Source organism: Medicago sativa, chromosome 6 (assembly GCF_051527215.1).
Source record: "Medicago sativa cultivar Bolivia chromosome 6, Bolivia_mono, whole genome shotgun sequence".
Lineage (NCBI taxonomy): Eukaryota > Viridiplantae > Streptophyta > Magnoliopsida > Fabales > Fabaceae > Medicago > Medicago sativa.
Genome location: NC_140754.1, coordinates 72,867,807 through 72,877,652, shown reverse-complemented (window position 1 = coordinate 72,877,652; position 9,846 = coordinate 72,867,807). Strand labels below are relative to the sequence as shown.

General features: G+C 33.9%; 1 protein-coding gene across 2 annotated transcripts; it reads left to right on the top strand.

Moving 5' to 3' along the window:
- Positions 1-6,300: 6,300 nt before the first annotated feature.
- Positions 6,301-9,595, top strand: LOC146916725 (uncharacterized). Of its 2 annotated transcripts, XM_085718688.1 has the most exons (4): positions 6,301-6,555; positions 6,960-7,054; positions 7,252-8,745; positions 9,098-9,595. In XM_085718688.1, the coding sequence occupies exon 3, from the start codon at positions 7,316-7,318 to the stop codon at positions 7,976-7,978; it is 663 nt and encodes a 220-aa protein (XP_085574814.1). In that variant the 5' UTR covers positions 6,301-6,555; positions 6,960-7,054; positions 7,252-7,315; the 3' UTR covers positions 7,979-8,745; positions 9,098-9,595. The 2 variants fall into 2 exon arrangements, with proteins under 2 accessions (XP_085574814.1, XP_085574815.1); XM_085718689.1 differs by lacking the exon at positions 6,960-7,054 and having other exon boundaries at positions 6,317-6,555.
- The last annotated feature ends 251 nt before the right edge of the window (positions 9,596-9,846 follow it).

The window sequence follows — 9,846 nt, the reverse complement described above, 5'->3', positions numbered from 1 at the left end:
TTTGACTTTTCATATTTCAAGATTAGTAATATTAATTAAGGATATGTTTAAGAAAATAATAATAAATGCATCTAATAATTTGAAGAAAAAAAATTATTTTGAAGGACAATTTTTTATATCTAGGAACGTAGAGAATACAATGCTTGACAAGATAATTGAGTCATTTCAATTTTCAATACAACTTCCATCATTCCCAATACAATATAACTCTAATTAATACTACTTTCATCATTCTCAATTCTTCAATATATTCCACTTTTCCCATTATTTATACATTTTTCTTAATCTGTGTGAAAAACCAAACTGGCTCAGATATTCCGGGACGGAGGGAGTAATCGGTATATCAACTTTTAGAACATTACTTCAAATTAAAATTAATGTCACTAATTGTTAACACTTTAAATTTTAGTTTGAGAGTAATGCTCTGATAGTCAATGGACCAAAAAGTATCACTAATGAACCAATTGGTCAAGTCACATATACAGCACAATGTGACTATTGAATATACGTTGCTAACATACTTGTATACAAGGCTGTTTTAAAGCTAATTCTCCCTCTTGGTTGCTTCAGTACCATCGATGTGGGACTATTGAACCCAAACTCAAGAATGCTGGCTGCTTTGCTTCTAGCTAAACTTATAGTGGTACCTACGCCGGTAACTATAGCTCAAACATCAAAACTAAAAGACGAATTAGGCAAGCCGTCGATTTAATTTCTCTATCTTCGCGAGTCACGATCATGTATCTTGAATATATTTGCAGAATTAGGCAAGAGATAACTCGTCATATTTTCTAGCATGTCTTCTCCACCAGTAGTACTTCCTGTCAAGGCTTTTATTCAGCATTTTCCTTTTGATGTAGCAGCAATAACAACAAAATCACAAAGCCAACATCCATATTCACATGAGAAGCTTCAAGCTCGCAGTTGCTGCTGTGCATACAACAAATCCACTACTGTTAGTTGAGGAAGTAGTTTGAGAACGTGTAGACCCGCCATTGCACAGGCGTGATGTATCCTGATTTATTGCAATCGGCTGAATGAAACTGGTAAATGCTACATTTCTTAAGGGACAAATTTTCATCAATCATTATCATACTGATTAAGAAAAAAGACCAAAATAAAACCAGTTAACAATATTATTTTCTTGAATTCAAATGAAGCACATAGAATGAAATGGTCACAGTTTTGAATAAATATGAAGACATAGAGAACAACTAATGGAATTCCAAATCAATGATTATTGAATTCGATACTCAATTGTGCATGTGTAACCCTTTAGCTTGAAGAGATTGATGCCTGTCGATAGCCATGCCAAAAATTAATCTTGTTACGTTGCCAAGGAGCCACTGACTGTTATCTCTGGTAGCACTTTGATAGCACTGATCTTGGACTTGATGCGTAGTAGAATATAACAGGTTGATCCATTGGTTGTTAGAAGCGAGAAGATCCCAGAAGGGGTTTAGAGATATGGTCTCATTAATATGCCCCCTCCTTAGTGGAAGTACAAAGTTCAAGCCAAGCAACATTAACCAATTTTCTTTGGTTAATATCCATTGACCAAATGAAAGAAACTATGATGTCAAATTTAGAACTATGATCAAATTGAATATCAAACTATGATCTTTCTACATGTTTACCTTCAACTATATCTATTCAACAAGAGAAGAAGAAAGAATCAAAAATTTTACAACCTGTTGCTGTTTTAGCTCGACGAACACTCATGCAGGGTGAACACTTAGTTCCTCAAGTGTTGATTAAGTGGTCTACTGATGCAGTTTCTGCACCTATTGATTCATGGGAGGCCTTCAAAGTGTCCTACTCAAATTTCAATCTTGAGGACAACATTGTTTCTATAGGGGAAGGTATTGTAATGAACCAAAATGTTACAAACTCATCAGACTTTTCCATGCAACACAAAGACAAACAATGCACAAGTCATATGATTTAAGCTAACTTCAACTTTTGCAACCTGCACAAATAGAGAAATTAACAATGGTCTATGTGGAAGAGTGAGGCGAGTGGCAACGACATGGTTAGAAACGCAGAAGCAGCGATCGTGGGGATATCAACGCTCTACAATTTTCACATATACCATTAAGTATGGTAACTTAGCCAGAATTCATAGCTAAAGGAATTTACAAAAAATAATCGACAACATATTTCAGGATTTGTTGAAGATGCTTTCTTGAAGGCTTGAACATAAAATAATCGAATTCTGAAAAAATGTTTTCTAGATATCCAAACCACATGTTCAATAACCAATTACCAACTCACCATGTTTTTTTGGCTCAAGTAAATCAATACCACCTTCTCATCATTTTAATTTTGGATACAAAGAGGGCCAATGCCCATAAACAGAAAACCAGGAAGGAATTAATCAAGAGGAGAAGCTCCAATACGAACAATGCGTATTACTAGGTGGTTAAATCTAAGTTTAGAGGATAATACGAACAATAAGCATTCAACTCGGCTTATTTTAAGTTTACAAACAACTTAGTTCAGCTCATTTGCTTGAATCACATAATTTAAAAGTGAATGTTATTTATATAAACAAAGTCCCAAAACCTTGGATCTATAATGTTTTAGATTATTTTTGTTTAAAAGAATAAAATTGAATAAAAATAAAATAAAAACTATCTCAAGCGTACAAAGGATGTTCAATGGATTTTCTTAAAATATTTAATTTAATATACACGAAAGCGAAGATAGCACAATTTTTATGAGGGGGCCAATTAGTGCAACAAATTTTTTATTTTTTTTAATGGCAAAATATATTATATATAAGGGGAATAAATCCCAAATATTACACCAAAAGAGAAAATAAAAACATCAAAAACCCCCCAAAGAAAAACCACCGGCACCCCAAAAAGCCGAATCCCCTAACAACAGCTCCTAAAAGAACCAACACCGCCAACAATGAACAATTAGGCACCCGATAGAGATTTTGCTTCAAACGTTCAGCTTCGACCACCACTCAAGTTCCGGTTTATCAGAGGAGACATCACAACAACCTAAACAGACCCGAGTCACAAACTTGCTCCCGACCTCGAATCAAAAGCGATCGGCCCACAAGACTCCCGACACAAGTCGAAAAGGCACCACTCAACTCACGAACCACTAGAGCAGACACCTTAACCTGTCCAAAAACTCGACCCTCCAAAAACCTGATGCCAAAATTCAAAGATAGAGAAAAGAAGGAACAGTAGCGCAAAACGAACCAGCTCGAACACAAATAATTGAAAACAAGTCACCAAATCAACCTGCATCACCACCACCTGAATTGACCTGCGCACACCCCAAATTAATTAATTATAACTAGTAGTACAATATGATTTTATTTTTTTTTGAAGAAGCTAAATAGCCCACCCAAATTGGTGCCATTATATACAAAGATGCAATCCAAAATTTTTGAAATTAAATGCAACTCTCCCAACCTGAAGTTCTAACATTCCACTTTTGAGACCAATTACACAAAATGATCCACTGCCCTGCCACTAATATAGTGTAACGTTGTTTCCACTCTTGACATTGATATGCAAACATGTCTCAAAGAAACGCAATAGATCGACAATTTTGGCTCATCTGATATTACTCATGTGGCCAGAAACAATAGCATAATTATTCAATAATTGTTTAAGATCTCTTAAGTTAGATAAAGTACCCATGCAAAATATCATCGCATCATCTGCATAAAAAAGATCGGAGCGGACATAAGTTGTCGAAATCGTGATTGGGTCTAACACAATTTCATAATGTCGGTTTTTTAAGTATGAGTTATGCCTATATTTCAACAATAAGAAGCTCTAGGACCCTTCAATGCATCTTCTCAAAACCCCTTCTTCAATACAGAAAAACACATGGTATTTTATAAAACATTATGAAATCGTTTGATTCATTTAGCCGACCCTTCTTAATGGGACAAATATTAATTATTGTTGTTATTTTTTACTAAGTCATACACGTAGAAATGGTAGACATAGTTTTGTTATTATCAGTTTTCTCTTTTCGTAACTTCTTTTTAAGTTTATAGACAGGTAGACAAACTTCTTTTATCTCTTATTTCATTTCATCACTAATAACAAATAACAAATTATAAGTTTTTATAAGCATCCAAAATTAATTTCTAAAATCTTGTTAATTTATGAGTGTTAGTAAGAAGTGATTGTTGTATTTTAAAGGGTATTATCTTTGAGACCAATTGTTCGGTGTCTTTGCACGTCTCAATCAAATTCGATAAGTTTACTTACCTTCTAGCTTTGAGACCAAGTGCTCGGTGTTTTTAAACGCCTCAATCGAATTCGATAAGTTTACCTACCCTCTGTTCTCTATTTAAAGTTTTCTTTGGTCAAATAGTTTAGTGGCCATAAATTCACCATTTTCAAGATGAATAGGTGGGGTGTCCAGATTCAAGTCCCAACCTTTGCTTATATTATGCAGGTGTCTGTACCAACTGAACTAATCTCACATGAACTATTTAGAGTTATATTTATTTGTTCTAATATATCTTTTTGATCAATTTATTATGAGATAATTATATGTCCAACTTTTCCAACATTTTCTTCTTTGACAGAATTCGAATCATGAACCTTTAACTTCTTAACACATTTAATCTTTTAGATTAATCAAGTGAGCTACCCCATCCCATCCAATACTAAGAAGGTCGAGTTTATTTTTGGTTATGCGACTAATATTGGTGCCTAGAATGTATCGGATTCTAAGTTGTAGGTAGGGCTGAATATGAGTCGAGTCAACCCGACTCGTTAAGAGTTAGTTTAACTCTAAACTAAACTCGAGTTCGATAAATACCTTTTTTTAGCTTAATCTCAGTTCATTTAAAATTCACAAACAAGTACGGTAGGTTGAACTTATTTACTCAAACTAGGTCAAAGTATGTATGAAAATCCTTTAAATTCATAAACAAGTTCGATAAGAGAATCTTTTGTTTTATAAGAAGGGAAGATTGGATGAAAGTGATGATTCATTAATTGAAGGGAGAGAGAAAAAATGACTAAAATTACCATACCATTCAGTTTAGTGGATTTTAAAAAGAAAAGTGTGGGTTACCTCCAAGATCATGTAAGAATAAAATATGTGAGGTTTCTACATTTATATTTCAGAGTTACCTTATAAATATACCAATTTTTTGTTTTAGGTCCTTTAAATTTTCAATCATTACTTTTGGTCCTCTTTTTTTAAGTCAACTCATGTGTAGCCATTGTATTAAACTTTTGGTCCTCTTTTTTTAAGTCAACTCGTGTGTAGCCATTGTATTAGCCATTGTATTTTTTAATGGGAAATGCTAACTTGTGCCCTTAAGTACAAGTTAATGAATCAAATATAGAAATAGTTTGTTGAAACATGTGCATTATATTTAATATGTAACTTTTTAATAAAAGAATTCACAAAATTTTAGAGAACATTTCTTCTTTTGGATTTGTTAACATGTGTCATAAGGGTACAAGTTAAGTTAACACTACCTTTTTTTAATAAAATTGTGCATTGCTGGGTTAATTGGAACAAAAAAAGCTGGGTTAATTGGAACAAAAAAAGCTAACCAATGAATGATTTGTTTGAAAGTTAAGTTAACACTACCTTTCTTTAATAAAATTGTGCATTGCTGGGTTAATTGGAACAAAAAAAGCTAACCAATGAATGATTTGTTTGAACATACTTTCACTCATTCAAACATCGCCTAAAGCTCAACATCAAAGCAAACAAATTCTTTGGAGTATATAAGCACTATCATTGCATTTTTTTTGGTAGAGGTGGGACTATTTTTAGTGCCCTTTTTTCTTCTTTAAGCAAGCATTTATTCATTGAACCCTACTATTTAAAAGTGTGTGATTCACTTTACATTATAAAATAAGTAATAGCAATCCTTATAATTAACGAATCAGACATAAATAGTGTAGGTACATCGTAACAAATTACGGATTTGTGAAAATGCTTATAAAAAATTATTATCTAGATGATATATTTGGTTACATGTATGTAGTATGTTCATCAACAATTCCAAGGATTCATTTTTTAGATAATCAAGTGACGGATCCTTGTTTACCAAAGATTTTATTCAATAAATGTAAAAATAAAATAAAAAATATTGGGACACTAGTTAATTCGTTATGTATGTATTGATTTCTGAGAAGAAGAAGTGAATCAGAAATTTAGGAAAAAGATTCATGTACACCCCTTTTCTATACACCCCTTTGTACCACTGCTGATGTGGCAGGGATAGTTTGGTAATTTCACGCGCTAGGGAAAGTTTGGTAGTTTTCACAATCTCTTCCTCTTCTCTGTTCACGGATCTGTTCCCTCTCCATCTCAATCCCACTCTTCCATCTCTCCTCTCCCTCAACCAACACACGATCTCCACTCACCGCCATGTCTCCTTTCGTGATCTCCTCCCACTGCTCTATCTCCTTTCATCTATCGTCAAGTCACATTAACTGTCGGCACACAGGCATCATCGCGTTAGAGACTCAATCGAAACTTCTTTCATCTTCGTCTTCATCTTCCTCGCCGGACGGATATCACTATGTCACTCACAATTACATCGTAAGCTTCCTTTTCTTCTACACCACTTCCTTTCCCTTTCCCTTTCCCTTTCAAATTTACCGTTTCTTTCGTTCCATAGATTGCTTCTGCTTCTCTTTTTCTTGCATCTAATTATCATTATTAAGTTTTCTTTAAACCGTCTTAGTTCGTGCTTCTCACAGTTTCTCTATGTTTCTGTTATGGGGTGTACTTGCTGTTGTCATGCAAGTTGTAAACAAAATGGGTACTTAATTTTACTACTTTATAATTAGCTTGTGGCAAAATAAAACATGTGAATCTTGAAAGCTGTGTTTAACTGTAACTAATTTGTTAATTTGTTTTTTGAAGTGTTACCTTTGTTACATGTCTGAATTATCTTTTGCTTACTTTGTTGTTGGTTGTTTGTTTCTTTGTTCATTGTTTAGTTAAATTCAATCCAAAGCTTGCTTGCTTGGTGTAAATCTGCAGTGGACTCTGAGAAGGCAAAATCCGCCGTTACCGTTAAAGCTAGTTGTACCTGGTGAGCTTTGTTCTTTACATTGTCATCTTTGTTGGGTATTTTATTGTGATGTAAAATTAATTGTGAGAATAAACATTTTTGTAGTGCTTTTAGCTAAGTATATTCATTTCGATACTTGCTTTCCAAACTCCAATATAATGTGTTAATGTTCAGTGTTAAAACATAAATGCTGACAGATTTTTTTATTTTTTTTGTAGTTCTTAGACTTACGAAAGGCTTTGGTGGTGGTGGTTGTTGTGTGATGTGTGTTTCCTTGGACTAATGATTAGTTCAACTGGAAAGTCAACAAGTCCCAATGATTTTACGACTGAGAAGATAGGAACTGAACAACGTGACATGTCTGAAAAAACAGTTCAGATTGGGTCTGAATGTTTAGACAGAGAACAAAGTGTGCTTGGTACTGTGGTAACCGATTCTGCTATCGATGAAAAATCAAATCATGTTTCGGTGAATATGACTGAGAATTCTGTTATTCAACTGCCTGGCGAAATGAGAGATGCAGTAACTACCCTTGTTGAAGAACAACCACAACCCGTTCCTGTTCAAGTGAAATCAAATTCTGTGAATGAGCTACTGGATCCACCTTCTGGAGATGTTGCGAAAAATATTAGTTCTCAAAACGAACCTGGTGAAACGAGTGATGCAGTTACTGGCCTTGTTGAAGACCAAACACAATCTGTTCCTGCTCAAGTGAAAACAGAATCTTCTGGAGACGCTGCGAAGAATAATAGTTCTGATTGTTCAGAAAGAAAGTCTAAAAACTTGGGTCAAATGCGAGTGAAACATGGGGCAATAAAAAACTCAAAAATATCGAAGAAGTATGTATTAAACTCAAAAACCATGTATCCAGACCTGTTAAAGACTGACATTTGCTTTGAAATTAGTTTGCCCATTTTGAAATTGCTTTTCAAAATAATTGATTAAAGTAATTAGAAATCCATGGTGAAATGTGTGATGTTAGTAATCTAGAATTTATCATCTGCTTGACTTTAATAAGATTCTTTGGCTTGTTGCATAAATGTTTGTATTAAGTTATATTTGGTAATTAGTTATATTTGGAAAACATCCTGCAAATTAATATGCAGATCAGGTTTTGTTTATTTGATAGTCTGACTTAGTGCTATATATGATTAGGCGTAAATGTATATGTTTAATAGGATCACATGTTGCAACTGTCAGAGGCATAATTCTAGGAGCTAATAGAGGCCTCCTTTTTGTATATAAACCATGACCTATTTGAGAAATAGATAGACATGTGAATCAATCAGTTTTACAGTTTGACTTTAAAAATTGATGATTGAAATACTTGTATGTTTGATAAAAACTAGTCATTTGTTCATTGGATATTTTTGTTGTATTAGTGTGGAAGAAACCCAAGACAGAGCACAAGCCTTGCCATTGCATATCAATTTTATCACACAACAATAGAAACTCATCTTGCTTGATGTTCTGATATTTGTGTAATGGATAGAGGCATTGAGTGGTGGAATTGGTTGGAAGAGTGAAAGTCCATCTTTTTGTGTGTTGAAATTATAGTGTATTAGTGTATTGATTTGGGACAGATAAAGAACATGGACTGAGACTGCCTGAAGATCCATTTTATGAGCAGATGGCTGCTGAGTTTTCCAAGTACCAAATCTCAGTAAATGTGTATGCATTCAGTGATAAGTACACTGACATAGCCTCCTTAGGTGTTTTATTTTCCTTCAATTTCTATGTATTTCGTTATGCCATTCTATTTTTAAACCTGTTACTCTTGATTAATTGATATATTTGATGATTCTTCAGTTGTGGAAGTGTTTTATGATGACTTAATGACATGAGTTTATGGGCTTCAACTATGATTTGATTATAAACTGATACTTTAACTCATGGATCTATTTGACTATGAACTAGTCTGTAGATGTTATATCTGTAAACAATCAATGTATCCCCGTGTCCCGATGTAATTTTGTCAGCATTTGCGGTCTTCTAACCATATAGTCTTGTGTGCTGATGATCTTATACTTGAATTAAATTATGTTTTTTCTCCTGTCTGTGTAGGAACTCTGGCAAAGTACACTGCTGGTCAAGTGTATTACTTTCCAGCTTTCCAATCAGCTACTCATGGGGAGAAATTGAGTCATGAATTAAGGAGATACCTCACAAGAGAGACTGCATGGGAAGCATGGATCATATGCATTGCAGAGATACTTAGTAACTAGTTATCTATGTTGGATTGATGGAGTTTTTTGGTGATTAATGATGATCTAGCTGTCTACAAGGCCAAATAAATTCGCAAAGCATGGATCACAGATGGAATAACACCTATGTTTTCCCTGAGCATGAAGATTTAATTTCTTGTAGATAATATTCATTGCTACAATTAATTTGAAATGTTGTTAGGTGTTTCTATAGAATTGGTTTATGCAAGGTAGAGGTTGAAGTAGCTTTACAAACAATGATGTTAGTTTAAGTACTTGTCTTGTGGTATTTTAGCATTACATGTGTACTAGAGGTTACTTCTATATGGTGTATTAGCATAAATAACTTCTTTTACAATCTGCGAGTTTATCACGCCTAAAGACGGACAAATTCTAATTTCTGAAAAAATAGTGGTCGCGCACCTTAAAAAATGTGGTCACACAGACCATATATTTGACTAGTTTATCCTTCACAGGTATAAATAATCTTGTTTTAGGCAAATCGAATACATAAAAGCCTTTCCAACCATAAATAACTTCTTTTACAATCTGCGAGTTTATCACGCCTAAATACTGACAAATTCTAATTTTTGAAAAAATAGTGGTCAC